The sequence below is a fragment of the Homalodisca vitripennis genome, chromosome X (genome assembly GCF_021130785.1).
Source record: "Homalodisca vitripennis isolate AUS2020 chromosome X, UT_GWSS_2.1, whole genome shotgun sequence".
NCBI lineage: Eukaryota > Metazoa > Arthropoda > Insecta > Hemiptera > Cicadellidae > Homalodisca > Homalodisca vitripennis.
Window position 1 is genome coordinate 138,178,102 of NC_060215.1, and position 24,954 is coordinate 138,203,055.

Genomic DNA, 24,954 nt, shown 5'->3' on the forward strand with positions numbered 1-24,954 from the left:
GCACTATCCGAAATTTTTAGACAAAATGGAATCAGCCGAGATGATTGAATTAAACAATCAGAACTGGATTTATTAATAATAGGTTCATACATTGTATTCATACTTATTGTTAATTTGAGAAAACTCAATCTGTTTCAAATATAAATTTATATTTTGTTTGATTATATTTATTTATACTAATTAAAAAGATAAAAAGTCTCAGCACAATTTTACATTTAATTAATTCTAGTGATAAGAATGATAACTATCAGTGGTAACTAGTCACTTTTGTTTAAATAATATATTCTTTTAAAGACTTTGTTCCAAAAATAGTCAATTGTTTGATTTAAATCTGGCCTTACAAGTTTACCTGGCCTTACTAACATGTACCTAACCACTTCTAGTAGAAATACTGAATTTATATTTTTCATTCAATTGTCCAAGCCTTTCACTTTGCACCTTAATGGAATGCAGGTTTGTGTGAGTATCGTTTTTTATACGTTACTCCCTTGTTGCTGCACTCATACACTTTTCTATTGTTAATGTTGATAAGCTAGAAACACCATATGCAATGTCTTAAATTAATCATTTTTCTACTAATTTGGTACGCACTCAGTTTCAAATGCATGTACAATATTTCATATGCAGCATTTTTATAACAAATTGCTTCAATTGGACGTGTGAAAGTGATTTAAGATTATAAACTCTATTTTAATTTCTTAGACATAAATTTTTTTCTTTTTACTACATTTTTATCAAACAAGATCGCGTGGTTTTCAAAATAAAAATGTTAGACTCAGTCCTGGTATTAACAATTGTAGTTAATACTGGCCAGTACAGTTTGTTGTTGTGTTGTTCAATACTGTATTATGAAGAGTGTTCCGAGAACTATTCTTCTCAAAGCCTTGCATTGTTGACCTTGTGGTTTAGTTTTTGTACGTGGTTATTTTTGCTTATTATATTTTAACGTGAAGTGGCCTATCACTTGATTATCTTGTTGTGTAAATCTAAAATGTTATTGCCGTCTTTGCCTCATTTATTCACACAAATTTAAGATTCCCACAATTGTGTGTTCTGTAATACTGTTCAGAAATAAGGTAAATTCCCTCTTAATTAATCTTTTTATAATTAAAAGGTCCTGAGGACTATCATTATACTAACTCGAATCAAGAATCAAACATGTCACAGTTGAGAGCTATGAGCTGATTGTTGCTCCTGGCTTGTGCAAGCGTACTATTAAAGTGGTCATGCTTACTTTATGCATTGATGGATCTTGTTGAAAAAAGTACCGTTGGAATTCTTATAAATATTGCAGAATAATTTCCATTTTGTAAATTCGTTATAATTGATGCAAAACAGCTGGCTTGTGCAATCATACCTCAGAAGTGATCGTGCTCGCTTATGCGTTCACGGATTTCATTGCGAAAAATACCATTGAAATTGTTATAACAATTTAAAATAGTTTGTAATTTATACATTTTGTATAGCTGTACTGTTTTTTTTTTGTTACTTGATTTTAAAAATTTTGAACAGGTAAAATTTCCTTTATATTTTAAAGCAAATCTCACCAATAGGTTTTTTAAAGTTTCCTCATATTTATGAATACCTATGTGAAAAATGTGATTTATGTAGTTTTACTATTTCTACCAGTGTCAATTCTAGAAATAGTCAGATTCAGATTGAGAGTGTTCTGGCTGATTTTTATATCCTCATCTCAATCACCTGTCAAATCATGAGGTACCCATTTAGAAAAAGGTTTTCTGACTTTTAAAATGTCACGCAATAATATTCACAATGCTGTGGCTCTAATGCCTAGGGAAGCTTCAATCATTAAATAAGTGCCAGTGTCTGTCTTCTTGGATAATAGCACGCACCTTATCAACGTTTTCTTGGGTGCCAGCAGAATGCGATGTTCCTGAATGTTCGTCATAATGAAGCAAATTAAAGGCCCCTTCAAAATTCTGATTACCACCTAAAACAGTAGCATGGGATGGTGATTCAGAACCAAAGGCAATTTTGAGATGTTCAACGCATTCTTCTTGAGACAAATCGACTAAATTCATACATAATTCATAGCTTGTAAATGCTCTCTCAAAAACTCCATAAATTCATACAGTTGATTAATTTCCGAACAGATGACACAAGTACACTGATAAATGTGATAAATTTACTCTCAGATCGATTGGCACTCAAACAATCAGATAAGATTAATAAGATTATTGTAGACTGTCTTGTCAGTATCTGAACACTTTCAGAGTCATCCTTGTACTAATGTTGAAATTGAGAATGAATAAACGAGGATGAAATACGTCACTATTATTTAGTATAAATACTAACTGGGATAGGAGTGTGACAAGCTTAGTGATGAATTTATTGAACATATTTTATAATAAGATGAACAAATTGTGATTCTGATTTTTTGTGTAAAAATAAACATATTAGTGAAGTAGTGGAAACACCAATGAAGATCCTGATTTCATTTTCAGTTTTTATTACTCAATATATATGTAATTATGCTATTAATTCTCCTTTGCATCATACTCAAACTCAATGTATGACATGTTTGGGGGAGAAATCAAATACATCCACATGACATAGGCTTTTCAAGTTTTATAGTTAATATATTATATATATATATATATATATATATATATATATATATAGTTTATTTATATGTGCTGTTTGTACATCAAATTTATTTAACTTAACCATGTAATAAAGATTTTTCCAAAAATTAATTTTTATATTTTGGTTTATAGAACAATTGTTTGTACACATAAATATATTTACGCTAATAATATGTATATATTTATAATGTACATATATTGGGCAAAACAACATGGAAAGAATCAAGAAATTGTGTTAAAAAATATAAAAAGTGGAGCTAAATTACTTAAGCCCTTGCAATGTGCCTAAAAATTGCCTTGGCTTTTTTGGCAAGTACTTGGTGATAGTGGGATGGTGTGGAAGGGGTTACGTCATATGTATTCAGTGTTATGTAACTTAAATTACAGAATGCAAACGAGAACATGCATGCGCTTCCTCTACCATTGTGTGAACTATAAACAAGCAATATAAGACAGCTGGTAGGCTGTAATTATAATTTTAGTCATGAATACCAAATATGTAGTGTTTTAATGTTGTATATCATGTGCTTTTGGTACTGCTAATACATATTTCAAATCATTCTAATTTGGATTGGTGTCTTTATGCAATGAGGTATGTCCAGGAAGTGAGCTACACTTTTTTATTGTATCAAAGGTAAAATCTCATAACTAACCTTACGCTAAAGTTTCATTGGCTCCCTTGCTGGTAACCGTTAAATATTATGTGGAATATATTTACAATGTACAAGAGAATAAAGGTTCAGTAGTTAACCGTTTATGAACAGTACAGGATGAGGCAAACCACCCGTCCACGATATATAGCGGCTAAATCGAGAATTCTTCTTCATTTTATACGGAAAGTGATACACACTTTTCAATACCCTAAGGCAAAGGTAGGAGAACACAATGGCGTACTAAATGCAACAAAATGTTATGAGAATTAGTATTTTTTGCGCAATTTTCAACCATTCAAGATAAAGCCATATAGTTCAAAAATGTTAGTTTTTAAGAGAGCTATTGATAGGTGTAATAAAAGTCACATCTTGCTATTCTAACTTTAGGTTTTACAAGTTTGAAATATCCTCAATTTGAACTATTTAAACAAAGTTGAAAATGTGCTGAAAAGTGGAACTGTAGCATATTTTTAAAAAGAGTACTTCTTTTGTAACCTTAGATAAAAATTTGGATTTGCTAAAATTTTTAACGAGAGGTAACAGTAAAAAAGGTGTGAAACCGTACAACTTTGACATTTTGGACCACCTTACACAAGATATGGACCACCATATACAAGAAGAGAAATTAATTATTTTTTTTTTCATAATGATCAGTGAATTTAAAATGAGGTGTACCTGTCTTTACATTTGGCATAACTGATGGCCCAGGGATACACAATTATTAAATTTGGGTATGACTACAACAAATACAAAACTTATTTTTGTTCATCTATTCTTGGACATACCTTAGAAATAGGTTACAATAGGTAAAAGGATTAAAAGATGTACATCCTTTATCTAACCTTTGGTGTTGTTATTTTAACATTACATTTTATTATTATGTAACCTGCTTTTTCATTCTAATAGTATTTAAACAATCATCATGTTCTGTAGACATTGGGTAGAGGCTTTTTATTGATGTTATTTCAATTTGTTGCTGATCTGTTGAGAACTTACATCATCATCATCATTCGTGGATGTTTGTAGTGATGCTGATTGCAAATAATACGAGCTGTTTCTTCGTGTGCAGGTCCTTGGAATTGTCTACTTACCAGCTTAAAAGTCAATATTAAAAAACTAAACCAAAGTTAAATTAGAAAAACGTGGACTTGTCACCCTTGTTCAATTTTCCAACAATTTACAAATGACCTGAATCCCTTGTCGTGGATGGACTAAGACAATTTCATTCACTTACGGTTGCCAATCACCAATAGATAGCCGCTACTTCAGTTTCCGTACTTTTTAATTACAGCTAATTATTAAAACGTGTACAAACATAAAACAACAAATATATGACACTTGTATGTTAATAGCCATTCCTTTTAATTAATATTAATGTTTCTTGTCTAGCTTTTAAAATAATTTAGTCTACTAATTCAGCTAACAAAACAAGTCTGTTTAATTTACTTGAACCAAACATTACTAACCCTTAGCGAGCAATATTATGATGGGTTTAACTTTCCTACAAAGCTATATTTAGTGAAAAAAATTTTGCAGACCTATAAAACAAAACTTTTTAAAGTTTCTAATGTTATAATAATTGAAAAGATAAAACCATTTGAACTTAAAACCGTTAGTTTTTTTATGTTCACTTAAAACTAAAAATTCAAAATGAGCAATTGTAAAACGACAGTAATTCTAATATTAAAGTGTAGTAATAATACTAAAACACAGAAAACCACTTTATAAATAATAAAAAAGATTATGTGACTCTATCTTTAAAAGAAACAAATATTCTCGAACACAACTGCCAAAGGACTGAGCTAGTTTTGTTAGACACTAGAAATAGACAAGGAATCAGTGGACAGTGAGGATGATGAGTCTGAACTCCTGTCACCTATTTTTTAAATCCTAATTTATTGCTCAGTAAACATTTTTGACATTTACAAAGTTTTAACGAACAAATAAATAAATAATATTTTGTAATATTGTGGCTACGCATGTCCTTCGTTATAAACACCATTTTATGCATGACATCTATCAAAGTCTTTGACTCGCTAAGGGTTAAATTTAGTCATCTTTCAATTTACTGAAAGTATCGCTTAAGGGATCATATTAATGGAGATAGAATAATCAAAAACATTTTACAGAACACTATTACAACTCATATATTAACTTAAGAATTGTATTTAGGGGTTTTATAAATTTTATGGCCATACTTTTTTCTGTTAATGTTTTTGTTTGGTTTTATGTAATTTTACTTACAAAATGGTAATTTAAAAAATAATAACACTAATAACTTATACTGACTGTCTTTTTTGTTATTAATCAGAACTTCAATGTTCAAATATAACTGTTTTAAGGTAAAATATATCACGACCTTTAAAATAATATGTAATTTAACTTAAGCCCACATATGATTATTTATTGGCATCGTGAAGTAGTAGCACATTTTTTTTTTTTTGGTGAGAATGAGAAGCTGTAGACATGCATCTTTTATAACATTACTTCAGGTTGGGACTATTATGTAATAGAAGTATTGTAATTTGTATGTTTTACGTATGTTTAAAAGAAGTAAGAAAGTTGCCAAGAGTAATTGGCATGTAAGTAAAACTGAGCAATTACTGCATAGAAAAGCAAATGGGTAAAACATAGATGTCTAAACAAGTAGTCAACAAAGGTGTGAATTGAAGCATTCAGTAGAATTAGTGGTTTGTAATTTCCTTCTGATTGATGCAGTTCAAAAAGTATATATGACGTGTAGTATATGTACATAAAATTGTACTATAGCACCAGTTTTGAGTGGTTTAACTCTTGCTAACTAAAGATGGTTCCTTCCAACACTTTGCTTTAATTGTTATGTTGAATCTCACAGCCAAATAAGGAGAAAAGTAACACTTTGCTTGTGCAGGAGAATGAGATGGGAAGAGGGGACATGATGGTGACTTCCACCCCCTCGCCAGGTTCGGAGAACAATTACCATCCAATGCCTCAGGTATTGTTTAGTTTATAATTTATACTTAAAGTATGTTTAAGTGTAATATTGTTTTAGTCAAGAAAATATTAGAGTAAACGTGTTCGAAACTCAACATGAAACTTTAGAATTAGGGAACAAGTTTCATACTTTAAAACACATTTTGTTATTTATTGTCTCACTACAACGTACTAATAAGTGAAATTTTTGTTTTGTACATGTATTTTGTATGTGTTAAATAGGTTTTTGAACAAAAACAGGTAAGTTTGAAAAAATAAATGCTATGCGAAAATGTGTGAAGGATAAAGAAAATTGTAAATAAAATAGTTCATAAATTTGCAAGTGATGCTTGTAAAATGCTGTAAATGTAATTACACATTGGTACTTTGTTACATAAGTAAATTTAATGTATTATAAATAATTATTGACACTATACAAAACACGAAAGGCAAAGGCAGTGTAAATGACCAAAATACGTATTCTTGTGTATTAGGATACAATAAACAAAAATTGTCATTCAGCATTTCATTAGTACTTTAGAATGCTTTGTTCAATATATAATAGCTCTTTAACAGTTCCTTCATATTTTCATTTCTGGAAAGTTTTCAAAGCATTTGGATTTTGTTTTAAACTTGTATACTCATGTACATATGATTCTTTTTAAATACGTTGAATTCAGAGTAAGAGTCATTACACATTTCACAAATATATTTATATGTATATATATACAAACTGCCTACAAATTCAAAATATAGAGAATTCCTTTAGTTATAGACATATTATCAATTGTTTATTAAAAACTAATTGCTCAAGTCGTTTGGCTTAAAATAGGCAAAAATATTATCATTCTACATTTATACTGACAGTCTTTATTTTATCAAGGAAACTTAATGATCAGTAACACTTTAATTGAGATTAATACACTCCTTGAACAGGATGTATGAGATACTTTGCTTGGTATTATAAACAGTGTGTATAAACCAAGATAGTCTAAACTTTAAAATTATTAAGAGTATATTTTCATTAAGTTTGTAGTCCGTGATGTGTGCTCTGGCTGTTTATTTGTCTCAGTGCGTACACACTTGGCAACTTTAATAAGACCTTTAGTTAACTTAGGGATGTAAAAACTATTGTTTGTCTTTGACAGAAATACCATGGTGGAAGTGGGAGTGGGGGCAGGCGGATACCACCAGAAGTACCGAAGCGGACATCGTCTATATCTCTGCGCTCTCTGGATCATCCGAGCCCTGCGGCACTCACCAAGACCTCGGACAGTGGCAGCTTGTCCAGTGTACAGTCGAGCGGCAGTGACTCGAGCAATGTAGCGCTCATTCCTCCTCCCAATACCACCTGGAACAAGAAAACACAGGTACAGAATATACACCTGGTCATTCATTGTGTTTTGATGTTCAGTGTGTAGAGATAATACAACAAGCTTTGTAACCTCAAAGTGAGATCATAGTCGACGACAGTTAAACTTAATACAGGTATACCACTTGAATGTATTTATATGTTCAATGTATTGTGCAAAGATCACATAACAAACATTGTAAACTCAAAGTGAGCTCATTGTTAACAGTTAAACAAGGAAACACAGGTAGACCAAATACACATTATCATGAATGTCCTTTGAAGTTCAGTGAATTGCAAAGATCACGCAACAAACATTGTAAACTTAAAGTGCGTTCATTGTTGACAGCTAAACAAGAGAACACAGGTAAGTTTTTGTTCTAGGACAAAATACCAAAACTCAGTCAATCGTAGTATGAGTGTTAAAGTACAGAATAGATTTTTGTTTGTAAATATCTTGTTACTTTGTGCCCTTTATTAAAAATACGATTAAACCTTAGTGGGTTCTAGACGTGAGCCTGAATTATTGACATTATGTGCACACATACACATGCTCGCAGTATACATGTAAACCACCATTGTTGTCTCATGGGCAAAACACTTAATGTGTATGTAACACAGATTCAGAGTACAGGAAAAGGTGAGGTTTTCTATGATTATTTGGTTGTTCTCTTTATCTTTCATACCTTTTTCATTCTATAAAGACACAAAAATCTTTATCTTAAATTCTGTGTGCAACCTACTGTTTAGCTCTCAACATTTTAAATAACTTTTTTGAATTCTGAATATTTTTTTTCTCATTAGTTTTATCTTATGAAATATTGTTAATGATTATGTTAATTGGCTCAAAATTTTATTTAAGATTGCATTAACTGTTTGCTGATAAATCTCTAAATAAATGAAGCGTGATTGATTATATGAAACAGTCATATTTTTCCAATGTTAGTATCTCTGCCTGTATATGTAATTCATTCCGATCTATTATTTGTTTAACAGTATACAAGGTGTTTGAAAAGTCTGGGTACGGCTTAATATTTTACAAACCATAGCAGATAATATCTATAAACTTTGCACAGTGTCATATGGCTATGTAAACTATTTTTCCTTGCTATTACCATGACATGCCAACCATGGGGGGACGGCCCACAGAGGAAAACATGGAAATCTTAAATGAAAGCATGGGTCGAGTGATACCTCATTTGAAAGAGCTCACTTAGTAGAGTTGAATGCCGCAAACCGCATCTCAAAAGGTTTATCCAATCAGAAATGGCGGGTTGTTTTAGGTACACTTTGTGAAGTACATTATGCGCCGCCATTTCTGACTGGATCGTCGTATTCTGATGCGGTAGGCGGCGTTTCACTCTACTAACTGATGTGTTTTCACTGACTTTTTTTAATTAGCAAATTATGTCATAAATTTATAATAACACAATAAATAAAAATAAAAAACATCGGTATTTATTGTGTTTTATTTATTGTGTTATAATTTGATGACATAATTTGCTAATCAAAGAAAGTCAGTGAAAACACATCAGTTAGTAGAGTTAAACGCCGCCTACCGCATCAGAATATGATGATCCAGTCAGAAATGGCAGCGCATAATGTACTTCACAATGTGTACCTAAAACAACCCGCCATTTCTGATTGGATAAACCTTTTGAGATGCGGTTTGCGGAATTCAACTCTACTAAGTGAGCTCTTTCAAATGAGGTATCACTCGACCCATGCTTTCATTTAAGATTTCCATGTTTTCCTCTGTGGGCCGTCCCCCCATGGTTGGCATGTCATGGTAATAGCAAGGAAAAATAGTTTACATAGCCATATGACACTGTGCAAAGTTTACAGATATTATCTGCTATGGTTTGTAAAATATTAAGCCGTACCCAGACTTTTCAAACACCTTGTATATAATTCTTCATTATAGTACTTAAGACATTTCTTTTATTAGCTGTCAACCTATCTTGTTTGCCTGTCTCTTGTCAAGACTGAGGGCATGTTGTGTTGTAGTCAGGGTCTCCTGAACACCACCAGACCATGAAAGAGCCAACCATGAGTATGACCCAGGGTTTCCCTCATGATCAGCACAATTTCTACAAGGTAGTAACACTTGGTCTACTTCACCGTGTGACTGTAGGGCACCGTAGTTATATCAGTACCAATACCAGTACCAGCATCAGTACTGTAGCCCTCATCTGTGTGTGTGTTTGCGTGTTGTCAGCTAGGGGTGTGCGAATATATCCTTATAATAACAGTTTGCACCGTATCGAGTTTCATTAAATCTCACTCTAGACTAATGAGAGATTTGGTGGCTGCATGTTTAATAAATATGTTGCAACAGGAAGCTGTGTTGGAGATTGTGTAGGTTCAAAAGTGGCTTTGACTTGATCAGTACTGTTGAAATTCTGGTTTATCCTGTTTGATAAGATCCTTACATGGTCTTGTATCCTACAAGGACAGCTGACTATTGTAGGAAGGACGATTTGTCGCCAAATTTTTTTGTCACAATCCAGGGAAATATTATTATACTAGTCAATTAATGGCTTTTATTTATTTAATTTTTTAATTTTTTACCTTTTCATAGGCAGTATAGATGTTTTGTTTGTTTATGAAATAATCTAAGTCCGTATGTATTTTAGTCTGTATTACATCATTATAATGTAATCAGATATTTAACATTCAAAATGTTTAAGATGAACAAAATATGAAGTTTTTATACTACTAAAGAACATCTTAAACCTAGGAAACGTGTGCTAACTAACATAATAAATGCTTGTACAGAACATTATATAAAAAACATTTATAATTCCAACGCATTATAAAATACTTAACTTTTACTACAATACAATGCTGCCAACATGCTCCTATGGCTTTTAGATTATTTACCTGTCAATTCCTAATTGTAATACAGTGTAAAATGAAACCCTCCTAGGAAATACAAAACTCCCAGAAAGGAGAATAAAAGAAGATGCACCATACACGCCAGTTGAAATTTTTGAAAAGTATTAAGTAGTTGTTTTGGACCCTTTTTGCTGGGGTGTGGTGTATACAAGTTGTATTCTGACTTTGAATCATTTACTTCACTATATGGTTATTTTAGGATATTAACATATATTTTTATTTATGTTTACTTCATAACTTCTGTAACTTCTATTGAAGCGGAAAATATTTGTAGAATAAAATAATCGAAAGACTGTTTTTTACTTATTGCTCTACTAGTTAGTAAAACTCGCATGCAACCAGACTTGGACTGCACCAACATATAATGTCTAACAGCTGTAAAACACAACAAAGCAATAGCTTTGCTAACAATATTCATGGGACAAATAATTGTTGACAACTATTAACAGTTAGGATATGCATGCACCTAAAATATCTTGCCACGTCTGTGCTTTGTTTAAATATACTTTATTTGACCTAAAGCACTTTCATAATGCTTTCAGCTTGATGACAATAGGTTTGCACCGTTTATTCGAGGCTACAACCTCTCTGCCACATCAAACTGCATAAAATGGTCCAAGTAGATATACGGGTCTAATTCATATAAATTAGTCGATTCTCAGACAGCGCAAACATTGCCACCGTTGTTTGGCTTGCTTGTATAAAAGGGATTTTGTGGAATTCGTTTTAGTGATGTGTCAAAGTTGAATCTCAAATCCATTAATTCTTCAGAAAAGATTTGGATTTGAGAATTGATCGACAAGATTCAAGATCTAGTCTAGAATTTTTTGAGATTTGCTGCGTCACCAATTATCGGACAGAAGTCCTATTCATGTTCCACCACATCCAGTCCGGTAACTTAGCTTTTTTCATCCCAAACTAGTAAATATTGAACGAATTCAACCGGGAAATAGTCTTTCGTATATGTGTGTAATTTGTCTTTGCGATTCTTGCAAAGAGTCACAAAGGGAAACGGATGCGCTCGAGTCGAAGTGAGTTCTTTGTTGTGTGAGCATTATCTTTGTTTGGCTGTAGTGTTAGAGAGAAAATTTGAGGTAGTTAAGAAAAGTAAGGAAATATTGTGATTTTATAAAGAATATTTTACTTGAAATTCTTATATTCTATTATGTTTAAACATTGGGGCATATTTATTTTTGGACAGCAGGTGATTGTCAGTACGCAAATTACTGATCCTAAAATATGTTTTTGACATACATTGTGTATACAAAAGTGTAGATAGATAACCCCTAATTAACACTTTATCATAATTTTGTTAATAATATTTTGCTTGCAGTTTGTATATTCATTTATCTAAATGCATCTCCGCAATTCTGCCATGTTTATTAGCTGATGACAGCTGATTGGTAGTATTAATTGAAAATAACCAATACTAAAACGTGTTTTTGTCATACTTTGTGTATGTAAAACTAGGCAGATGCTTTTTTGCATGGACATCTGCTGCTTGGCAGTAAACAAACAGATGATAGCTAAGTTTTGTTTAACTTGTATTTGTGTAGTTGTATAAATGTCTTCTGTAAAATATATGTATGTTTATATCTTAATATTTTTGTATTATGGATATTATGGTTTAAAAGTTTTCCAAACATTTTAAGCTTTAAATTCATTTTATAAGTAATACAAATAAATGCCCATATTTTTTGCATATAAAATGCATATTTACTGGAGACCCATTTTATAATTCATCAAATGAAAGTAGAAGGTGGAGGCTATTTTTAAAGGTTTTGAATAGGATTTGAGATTCGAAAGTTATTGGTTTGGCCAATACTAATTAGTTTACACAAACAAAAAAGCACACTTTTCTACATTTAATGCTTTAAAAGTACAGGATGTTTAAAATGCCTGGAAAAACACCTTCGTATTTTATTAACCATAGCAGATAAAATCTAAAAGCTTTGCACAATGTTATGTGGTTAATTAACTACTTTTTTATGTAAACAATGGCCATTTTGTATAGAATAAACATTTTAGGAGTTACTCTATCAGAAAATAAACTATTTTGAGTATTAAATTTCCTAAAAGTTTGTAACTCTGAGTATTGAATTTTCGGTTGTTAAAAAGAATATTTGGTGTTTCCATACATTTTATACACCCCATATATTGATTTCTATATGGAAAAACACCACGAAAATGAGTTAGATCCTTACAATCTGCTTGGAATTAATAGTTTAAAACTTGTTCAACATCTATATTTTCTGTAACTTGTATTCAATATGCAATAGTAAAATGTATATTTTTAGAAAATAACTTTTGTGTAGATTGGTATAATAGTTGAATAAGAATTCGTAAAGCTATTGTTTGATTATAATTAATTATTAATGGGAATGAATTCGCACCTCATGAACAGACATTGTGTTTTCTATATGGTCTATGTCCATTGGCGTAATTTTTTAAGTTTTAACTGTAGCTTTGTTACTGCCAAATTGCGTTGTCTGTTTTTTTGCTTGCGCTTGAAGTTGGTATATTTGTATTAACAATTAATATAGAAAATGCCTTACTACTTTTTGGTGTTTTATTTTATCATATTTATCATCATTTATTTTATCATAGCGTAAACAACGTAAGTTTAACAACAACAACAAAAAACTGTATAAGCTCAACGTGATAAAAGCTTGTGGATTTATCAGAAAAGCTGAGATATGATATGTTGAAACAGAAAAACAAAAACTCGCACACCCCTATTGTCAGCCATGCCTAACAGACATGTTTAGTCACACCATGCTTCTTGTTCATTGTGTGTTTGTATTTGCTTTGTTGGCAGTTTGCTACAGTAATGATATTCTAGCGCAGCCGTCAAAGGATCATTCCTTAGTTGGAGTTTGTGCTGATTGAGGGTTGAGGCATTTCATGTTTTGTGTTCTTTGTTTGATTCATCAATCGTGAATGCTTTGATTGCTAAATTAATTACCTGTCTGAACCATTCATATTTTATCTCTTTGGATTTTATGGTTAAGTTTTTGTAATGAGTTGAATAATTTTATAATCTATGCCATGTTTTAGCTTCATAGAGGACATTCAATAAATTATTATGCAAACAGCACACTTTATTATCATGCACTCCAGAATACCATTTTAAACAGTTTTGTGAGATTTTGAAGTGCTGTGACGAGAAAAATGAGCATGTGTATTTTTACACAGATTATAGAGATTATCCCTAAAAAGTAGGTTTTTGAATTGCTAGGACAAAATCTGACATGATTGTGTTCTTAACTTATTTTTGGAAATCATTCCTGAAAGTGGTTTAGGTATGGTCATGTAAAAGAATTACAAAATTGTGGATTCCATATATTATTTAGCTTTGCTTGCTGTCAGATATGTTTTGAAACACATTTTTGTGCACAATTTTGCTTCGTTTTATGCATTGATTATAAATCCAACCAGATGTTTTTTTACTTAAGTTTATTTGAAATAAAATCATCTGCTTGCAAAGTCAACTAGAGTAAACTTGGACCTCTTAAATGTTCTAATCTAAGTTACCTTTGGGAGAAAATCTTTTGTCCTGTTTTGAAGTGATCCAAGATAAATCACTTACGGTTAATTGTATTTCCTTATTATACAGTTAGGATCTTACGTGTGTTCTCATAGTTGTAGATGGATGTAAGAATATATGTTGGCTTCGTTTTTATCACTGTGCAGTATTGTAGACTGATGTACTTGGATGATTAATTATCTGTGTATTTATTATTCTAATATGAGTACGGCAATTGGATTCTTGAAAAAGTACTCTACTCATTGTTCAAAATCAGAATTGATTAGTAAGCGAGGTGGTGATACAACTTTTGAATTACATGATGCTACAATGGAAACAACTTTTGAATTGGATAATTTTGCAATGGAAACAGTAAGTCCAGATACCATGACTTTATTTTCTGTGTCATATTAATTTTTGATTTGTATGGGTTAATTTTTATTGTTCATTTACATTTAAATAGTACATTTCAATTAAATTTACGTTCAGGTAAGTATGGATAAAACCTAATTTAAATTGCTCAAAAGTCAGTGTGATTCCATCCAACTGTTTTGACCTAGACTGAAAAGATCAAATTTTAAACTGTTCTATGGTTCCTCACGACATTATATTGTAAACATTAGCAGTGGTGCTGACCTGTGTTTGCACAGGTGTCAGAGATGGTTTGCAAGCGTCTGTATCGAGTTGGCCTCAACTTATTCAACAACAGCCTCAACTTATTCAACAAGAAGTCAGCTATCTTATAAACATGAGCAGTAGTACTGAGCTTTGTTTGCACAGGTTTCAGAGATGGTTCGTAAGCGTCAGTATCGAGTTGGCCTCAACTTATTCAACAAGAAGCCAGAAAGAGGCATTGCGTACCTGGTGCGACAAGGATTTCTGGAGAACTCCCCCCAGGGTGTGGCCCGCTTCCTTATCTCCAGGAAAGGACTGAGCAAGCAGATGATTGGGGAATACCTGGGAAACCTGCAAAACTCGTTTAATAGTGCCGTTTTGGAGTAAGTATTACTTTTAATATAAAATTGATGTCCAAAATGTTATAGCATATTTCCTTATTTGCTATAAGTTTTAGAATTCAATATTTTTAGTTCCAAAATGTGAATTTGATGGTCAGAATTAATTTATTTTCAGTAATTTTTTGGTAGTATAATTGGTTTCAAAAAGCGTAACACAAGTCATAGTACTCCAGAAAACATAGGATTAGGTAATTATTGCAGGTTACTTGGTTGTATCCTTTTGGTATGACCCTACAAACTTAAATTTATAATAAAGAATTTGGAATTCTTGATTAGAAATCTGATCCAATTTAAGATGAGTGTATTTTATAGTTTTCTTTCGATAAATTCAGCCCATTACACTTGATATTATTATTTCTGGTGTTACAACAATGTTTTCGATTATAACAGAAATGCGGTTCTAATATATAAAATACATCATCGAAGAGAGCCTTTGATTTTTGTGTTCTTCTGTAAGGTTTTTTTGGAATGCACTGGCACAAAATCTGTGGTAGCCAAGCTTCTTGACAACAATTTCATGAAAACAAAATTTTGTAAAATTTGGGAGAAGTGTTTTGGAAGTGCAGTGATTGTAAAACAATTATTTTCACGAAGTTATCAACGTTTCTTGGATCTTTTTCAACAAGATCTTCAGCAACCAGTGTAGGTCGACCATATTACGATTCTTCTTGTAAACATTGGTGCAGCCATTATAAAAATCAATAAACTTCATAACTCTTGTTTCCTCTCATTATTTCAGTCCCATAAATTTCAAAACGTTGGTGATCATTAGTAGTTTTTATGCAAAAAACCCTAATCTCTGAACGCACTTCGAAAGTGGCAGGAGTTTTAATTGCACATTTTAACTAATTGGAGTGAGAGAAATAAGGGGGACACAGACCGCATGTTACCACAGCTAGTTGCATATTAAGTATATGGATTTTATTTATCCCCAGATATTTGGCTCTAACCCCACCCACTGCAAAGCTTGTCCCAAACATCTGTTACTTCCTGGACAACACTTGTATTGTGAAAGATTAATACTTTGGAATTTACTTAGAGTGTTTTTAACTCTACAACTGGCAGTCGCCTGATTATCAGTCGATATTAATGTTTCTGTAGTGGCAGTCGCCTGAAAATCAGTCGATTTGACACGTGCCCATTTGACATCTGTCATAATCAATACACGAACTAAACTGCAATGATTCATATACCACTAGAATCAGAAATAGTTGCTGATTTGATCGATGTATTTTGTTTTGTTTTGTATGCCATGATTTAAGTATGACATATTGAAAACGAGAGTTGTTTGTAAACAGTCGGCCATTGTTGTTGTATTGTTACCCGGTCGCGTTATTCTTGTCCATCTAAAACGTAAGTTTATTACATGAAATAAGTGTTTTTATGTAATAAGTGTGTTTATTTATGCGTATAAATTCTCGTAGATTGTGTTTTATCAGTTTATTTTGTGATGTTATGAAGAAATATATGTGAAAAAATATATTACTGAGATTTTGTGTTCTAGGCTATGTGCAGTGTTGTGATAGTTTTAGTTAGCTTTAGGATCATTTTCATATGCGATGATCATGATATAAAGCTTCTTTATTTATTTTTATAGGCTTACTTTTAATGTATTTTATGAATTTTTCGAGTAATAATTAAGGTTTTGATAAATTTTTGTAACACAGTCGTATCCATAGCAACGAATTTAGCCGTATTGTACTATCTTCAGATTAGAGCATTTCATAATTGTTTTAATTAAAAAAAGTGTAGTAAACTATACATTTTCTAAAACTATAAAGAATTTTCAACACTTTGGGTATTTTGGAAATATTTTTTTTTCACACAATATGTCTTTTATAGGTACACCCCCACCACTTTTACATACCTTTTTTATTTTTTGAAAACAAACTTAGTAAAAAAAAGTGATAAATTTCTTATATTTTTGGGTTTTTATTTCCATAAATAAAAAGTAAATTTTCTTGTGAAAACAGTGATATATAATACATATAGGTTTATAATCAAATTATATTAAAAAAAAAAATAAAAACCAATACTACTGCAAAACACCTCAAAATGGCCTGCCACTTGAGGAAATTTCAACTGCCAGCTCGAGGGTTAAGACCTTATGAGAACTTACAGTACTTTTCCAAAAGAGAGTTTTGTAGAGTTAGGCATTTCAGGTATGCAGGTAGAAAAATTTAAGATGCATCTCCCTATGTCATGTCAGGTAAAATGATTAGAAGATTAATCATTGATAAATGATGTTTTGTTCCTCAGGTGTTTCTCTCAGGAATTAGACTTGTCAGGCATGCAGGTAGATGTGGCTCTGCGCAAGTTCCAGACATATTTCCGTATGCCTGGTGAGGCACAGAAGATCGAGCGTCTGATGGAAGTGTTCAGTCACCGTTACTGTCACTGTAACCGTGACGTAGTGGCGCGGCTACGTAACATGGACACCATCTTTGTGCTGGCATTTGCCATCATCATGCTGAACACTGACCTTCACACCCCGAATCTCAAGCCAGAGAGGCGGATGAAGCTGGAGGATTTCATAAAGAATCTCAGAGGTAAATTGAGTATTAAAACATTTAACCTCTATAAAGTATCTTGATGTCCCAAAAATATATTAATGTCTAGTAGAGTGAAGTTCCAAACTTAATTCAGGTTGGATAGTACTTGGAATATTCCGTATCTAAAAAATACATGATAAAATGAAATTTTTAGTATAAATAGACTATTGATTGCTAGTTGTGGACTGTAGGATAGATGAATCTTAACACTGTCACTAAATTCAAATTTCATGCATGTTAATGATATTAACCCTTTGAGTGCCATGGGTATTTTCCGAAGGCATATGCATAAAGTGCCACGCTGTTTTTCGCATATTTGTAAGCTTTTGGGAAAAAAAGCTGTTGTAAAATAACTACCAAACAGATTTCCATCAGTTTGTTGTTGTTTTTTTCTTATTAAATGCAGAATATGATACATATTGTTACAAATAAAATGTGATTTATAAAAATATAAAAATTTCAGTATTTATATAAAAAAAGTTTTTTACTTTTGTATAAAAAGTTAAGTTTCGACCTAATTTGTGTGTATACGGAATTTTTAAGATTTTTTTTCTTTATACCATGACAAAATCCATATGATTCTAAATAAAACCCATGTGTAATATCTTATTCTAGAATTTTAAAAACATGGCATTATATGTAGTAACAAAATGCTGCCCGGTATCGACATTTTATAAACTGTACTTCATTTGTCAGAGTTTAGAAATGACTTAGATATGATGTAGTTTTCCCAATAAATCCAATAAAACATTAATACAACACAAATAAATATGATTAGTAAATTTAGAAGCAAATACTTGCTAACATATTTACATAAAAGTTTACATTTACTAAATAACAACCCTAATAATATTTACACTGAAAATTCACGTTTTTCGCTTGAACACAACTCAAATCATACATTATTTTTGTAAAGAAATACAGTAAAATTCTGTATAAGTTACTATTTTATTTTGTATTTACTCAAATGCTTGGTTATCGGCACATAAACAACAAGAAAGGCCGTTATGCAACACAGTACTCGTCTGCTACGTCGCATGACTGGAAGACAGAATCATCTTACAGGTACTTATCACAGCCCACTATTTTTGGACGAGTTTTCCTTATCAGAGATCAAAATAAACTTCATTATACGTTCCTTCTTCCATAATGAATCGAAAAAATACTCGATGAGTCATACTGCCTATCTCCAAGTAGACACACGAATGACTTGACATTTTCGAATAATGAAAACGTTGTTCTTATAGTTTTTGATTTAATTGATTGTCGTAATAACTTGTAAATTCCAAAATAGGTTAAATAAAGTCAGTTGTTTTTAATACTGTAATTTATTTTTTCCCGATAAGGAAAACTCGTCCAAAAAAAAGTGGCTTCTTGATAAGTACCCAAACAATATAAGTATCACAGATAAAATAGTAGAGAAACAACATAAAACTCGTATTTATTGATAGTTTGGAACCTATTGAATACAGCTGTCTGATTATTTGGCCAAAATAATCTTGTACTATATAAAATATTATCGAAATACGAAACGTCAAAATTGGCGATGCTGGCACTTTATGCACTTTTCGTACCGTCAAAATTAGCGACGTTGTGGCACTCAAGGGGTTAATACATGCAGATATAGTAGATTGTCAAAAATCTGAACTAATTGGTCCTGAGGGGGATATGAATTTTCAATTTGTTTAGACTTTCAAACTTAACCTAGAAATTCCTAGTTACACTAAAAATGGGAGGGTAAATAAAAATAAACAATTTATGTATTACTTAATGAATGTTACTGAAGAATATTACGCATTACGAACCGCGACATGCAACTACAACTACACTACTGGACAAGTGAAGCAACTAAACTGACTGGTGACGTGATACAATGACGCCGAAGGGGTTAAAAATAGACTCATTCGCTGTGGAGAGAGAGAGGGTGGACGTTTCAAAACAAACACTCCTGAGGTCATTCTCCTTTCACAGCATCGTGCAAAAATCAGTTTAAAGCGGGCGTTCGGATTTTTACGTTTAAGTTTATTGACGCTCTACTGTATTTAAAATGTTTACTTCTACTTGAAATTTTATGTTTTATTTTATGTAAGACTTAATACTTAAAAATTTTTAAATTGTCCATTATAGTTCGAGTCTTCTGTTGCTGACTGTTAACCAAACAAAAATTATGTTATATTACATGAACATTTTTTTTTTATATAATGTAATGTGAGTTTGAATTCAGTCAATATGGATTGGAGGTGACAGTTGTATTCCCATGTTTCTAGGCTTGTTTTATTGTTTTCTGGAGAGGGCATTGTAATAATAAGGTTAATAGTCAGATATAACAATATCAGATATACGGGTGGGAGTGAGCCTAGAAGAGCACAAACATTGAAACTGAGCTAATCTCTAAAATTGTTTCGTTGAAAACATACCAAATACTGTATCCTTTATGCAATAGTTTTTTATGTATTTTCAATTGTGTTTTTTTGCCTATTCTAGTTTTATCTTAGTTTTGTGTGTTGTGATGAGATATATACCTCGTAAAATTCCATCTTCATTTGCAGAAGAATTCATTGTTGCTGTTATGCACAGTCAGAATGTACAAGGGTCGTCCATAAAGTAACCTCCGTTTGGGCGTGGCGCGATAAGTAGTGGGGTTAGCGCCGCCATTCTTACATCGGTGTGCGCAGCCGTTCAGTACGCTTCTAGCTGTGCAAGGGAGAGCATCGTGCGATCGCGCGTTCTCTTGTTACAACGTAAAAACATGAGCGCTATGATAGAAAATCCCGCCAAGTGCGAAGTACGTGGTGTAATAAGATTTCTGTGGTCGAAAAGTTACACAGCAGCTGAAATTCATCGTGAATTGAGTGCGGTGTATGGCCCAAACATTATGAGGGAAGGTGTAGTCCGTCAATGGGTTCGTTTTTTTTAAAAATGGAAGAACGAACGTTCACGATGAAGACCGGAGTGGTAGGCCATCTCTCGTCAGTGATGACTTGGTGAACAAAGTGGATGAGAAAATTCGCAAGAACCGTCGCTTCACAATCTCGAAACTTTCGGATCATTTTCCTGAAACCTTTTACTGTGAAAACTTAAAATGGCTACGACGAGCGATTCAAAACAAGCGTCATGGTCTTCTGACATCTGGTGTTGTGTTTGTCCATGACAACGCCTGCCTTCATACAGCTCAAAGAACAACAGAACTTTTGGAAAAGTTCAAATGGGACGTTTTTGACCCACCCCCCCTACAGTCCGGACCTGGTTCCCAGTGATTTCTATCTTTTCCCGTACATGAAGCGGTGGCTTGCATCTCAGAGGTTTGCGAGTGATGAAGAGCTTCAAAACGCTGTGACAGGTTGGCTACGTTCTCAGGCGGCAGATTTTTTTAAAGACGGAATTTCAAAAACTGTTAAAAGATATGATAAGTGCTTGAATTTGTATGGTGAATATGTAGAAAAGTAGAGAAAAGCTGTAGTTTTAACATTTATATAATAAACTTTTTGTATCTCAACTGGTTTATTTTTTATTTCAAAACGGAGGTTACTTTGTGGACGACCCTCGTATTTGATGTTTACATACTCATGTTTTTATGTAGAGAGCGATTGTTTGTGGACTCATACGTATTGTTATCTCTAGTATGCTATAATGTGAGTTTATAAATGCACAATTGTTTATTCTTATAAATGTAATGAAATACAATATAAAATTATATTTACACTATAAACATCCGAAAAAAAAGAGCATAGAAAGTGGTAATATGTGGTGAAAATGATACAAAACTGAGTTGCTTTTGTTAACAGATGACTTGATGTTTTACAAACGGAAGACTTGGATTGACTTGATGCTAATAATAAATGGTTTAAAATGTGGTCCGATGCGACTTAAAACAAACAGTCCAATTTTATTGCTAATACAGAAGTAGCTTGGAATTAAGCTGATGAAAAAGTAGTAGAAAATAACAAAAAACAATGACTAAACTTGTCTTCATGTAAACTAAAACATGGCTTAACATGAGGATGACTAAAACCATTTTTATTATTACAAAATAACAATTGTATGAAAATAGTCATAAAACTGTAGTAAAAATTAATGACCTGTACAAAATGTAAGTAACATGATATAGCCTTACAGTTGTTGAGACGTAATGAAAGATAAAATATATAATTATGAATTTAAAAAACCGAGAAATACTTGGTCAGTTATTCCATAAAATAAAACTTCTATGACGAATGCCAGTTTATTCATTGAGTATTAGTAGAACATAGAATTTGAAATAGATGTTATTGGCCATACACAAGTATTCACTTTACGAAATGTTTCTAGAATACCTCACTATGAAAAAAACTTTTAGTATTTAAGTTTAAAATGTATTGCTCTTATTTTTTAAATGAACACTGAGGTCTGCCTTAGTTGTGTGGTAAGGTTTTGTGTGGATACTGACTTGTGTGAATGGCAGGTATCGACGACTGTGGGGACATAGATCGGGACATGTTGGTGGGCATCTATGAGCGAGTGAAGGCCAACGAGTTCAAGCCTGGCTCCGACCATGTCACCCAAGTGCTCAAGGTCCAATCCACCATAGTCGGCAAGAAGCCAGTGAGTCACCCATCACATACTTGTTTTGCCTGTTCAAAGTAACAATAGTAATAAAGAAGTAATAACAAAAAAGCACAAAATCTTATGTTTAACAGTTGATCAATAAGTAAGCTGGGATGAACACATTAGTGAAGTGTGATTAAAGTTACGTTCAGGTATATATATTTTTATACAGGATGTTGTTTTTCTGTAAAATAAAAACTTTGCAAATATTTATTCTCATCTCTCTTATGGTATATGTCTTTTTGGTTCAACATCAAAAAAATATGTACAAAAAGAGAATCATGCTAAAATTAAAACATGATGAATTGGCAAAAAACTTCAAACCTGTACAAATTTGAACAGTTTACAATCAATACAGGTTTGTCATGGTCCTTTTTACCAAAACATTACCAAATTTCATCACAGTTAATCTACTCATCATATTTGTACGACACGAGAAAGAGCAGAAAAATAATTACATCCTCTTGTAACATAAATATTATCAGAAAAAGCCGACATATGCACGAATGAAATTTCTATTACATGTAAAAGCAAAAATAAAAAATCAAACAAACATAATTCGATTCAAATCAGAACTAAAATCTGTTAATAAATAAGGCTCTTTATTTACTAAAAGAGTATTTATCTACCACCTGCTAGCCTGAGCTTAAGTTAAAATCTTTCAAACAATCTTGTTGCCACAAAATTAGTTTTGCAATAACTATAATATGGCACTATTCTATTGTATATAACGTATACTTGATTAATGAAGAATGATTTGAATTTACTATGAATTTTAAGAAATTTTACTTCATGCTTCATTTCTATATAGACAACACTGAGGGTGATGATGGGGCATGTCACTTCATGGATTTTACTGAACGTTAGTGAACATTTTTACATTGGTTTTATGGGTTATCATGATGGCAGCGAGAAAATTGCAGAATATTACATTTTTAAGCAAGCTGTGTAAAATCATATAACATTTTAACATGTGACATAGTAACACATATAACATCATCACTTAATGACTTGGTCTGTAGACTTTTATTATTATATTATTTAAACACTGCTATGAAACCCAACTTAATGAATAAAAATATGGATGTTTCACGTGGTGAGATATCTTGAAAAAAGATTTCATCTGTAAACTTCAAATTTTGCATGCTACATAGACAAGAATGAGTTCTAGGATGGTGCAAGTCCATTCATGGGCTTTGGCTGTGCGTTATTGAAGCTTATCGCTCAGAATAGCTTGTACAATTTCTGGTTTGTCTGCCAATATAAAATGTTCTTGTCTGTATGATTGACTGTCGATCATCTGCAGGCCATCTCGAGAATGAAATTTTGCATGCTACATAGACAAGAATGAGTTCTAGGATGGTGCAAGTCCATCCATGGGCTTTGGCTGTGCGTTATTGAAGCTTATCGCTCAGAATAGCTTGTACAATTTCTGGTTTGTCTGCCAATATAAAATGTTCTTGTCTGTATGATTGACTGTCGATCATCTGCAGGCCATCTCGAGAATGAAATTTTGCATGCATTGTGTACTTCTACTCTGTGAATTTTATTTTTGTCTCATCTCTCTCCATAGCATTAGCTAATTGAAGTCTGTTAGACGAGACCAACCTAGCAGGCAATTATGAAACCATTGTTGGGACCTTTACTGTATGTTATATGTATTTTTATGTTGCAGAACATGGCGTTGCCCCATCGCCGCCTCGTCTGCTACTGCCGGCTCTACGAGGTGCCAGACATCAACAAGAAGGAACGACCTGGTGTCCACCAGCGGGAGGTCTTCCTGTTCAACGATCTGTTAGTCATCACCAAAATCCTCAGCAAAAAGAAGAGTTCTGTCACTTACACCTTCAGGCAGAGTTTCTCTCTCCAAGGGTTTGGTTGTGTCTCTTTTCCAGGTGCCATGTAAGTGTTGTTTTTTTACACATTAGTACAGAATGGTCGAATAGTATTTGTAGTGATTCGGACGATTGGATGTTTTACAGGAAAATGTCATGAATGAACATGGGGTGATTGATTTATGAATTCATGTAAAACACATTACTGGAATTACATTTAAGCCTTTTCTTCCAACGAACATAGGTCTAAAAGATTTCCTTTCAGTTCTATTTGGTCTTAAATTTAACCGCTATGAATAAATTTGGTTCATTGCAAAATTTGGTACCTGAGCGTAATTTTATATGTGAAATTGATTTTGGCCTTAACAAATTTGTTGCTCTCTTTGTTTGTTAATTTTGACTTCCCCTTGATAAACATATATATTCCCCCAGACACCTAATTCTGCAATGTTTAAATGGTTAGTTTGGTCGCATCAAGGATGCTAACTTTAAGTCTTTGTAGTTCCCTAAGAAAGTGTTTGCCAAACCCACATTTTTTTGTGAGAAATGTCTTATTTTGACCTGTTTGTTTTATTTATGGAAGAGCTTAAATTGCTTGCAATAGGTTTTACTTGGGTTTAGAAACTAATTGTGTAAAAATACAGTTATCAGTGATGAAATTAAATGTAAGATACGATAACAAACCAATAATAGGACTCCAATGCTGAATCCAAGAACCAATTTTTTCAACATGTAGCCTTTATATGTACTAATGAGAACCTGGAGTATTGACCGTGTATTCATATTTTTCTGTCAGAGGTATCAGTATTCCAATTTTGGAAAAGAGCTCAGGTATCAAAAAATTACAAAACGAATGTTATTGGCTACTCATTGTTGAAGACAAGGTATTACAACTTTCATTAAATTAATAATGTAGTTTAAAAATATAGTAAAGTAAATTATTCTGAGTCATTTTTTAGAATAAAATAATATTTGTGCTCA

General features: G+C 32.3%; 1 protein-coding gene across 1 annotated transcript in view; it reads left to right on the forward strand.

Moving 5' to 3' along the window:
• LOC124369901 (IQ motif and SEC7 domain-containing protein 1-like) overlaps nucleotides 1-24,954 on the forward strand; it is a 71,573-nt gene that overhangs the window by 26,013 nt on the left and 20,606 nt on the right. Inside the window, 8 exon segments of the mRNA XM_046828063.1 lie at nucleotides 6,150-6,233; nucleotides 7,360-7,581; nucleotides 9,570-9,659; nucleotides 14,767-14,984; nucleotides 17,262-17,551; nucleotides 21,996-22,135; nucleotides 23,814-24,005; nucleotides 24,007-24,040. Of these exon segments, the coding sequence (XP_046684019.1) occupies nucleotides 6,150-6,233; nucleotides 7,360-7,581; nucleotides 9,570-9,659; nucleotides 14,767-14,984; nucleotides 17,262-17,551; nucleotides 21,996-22,135; nucleotides 23,814-24,005; nucleotides 24,007-24,040 (1,270 nt within the window).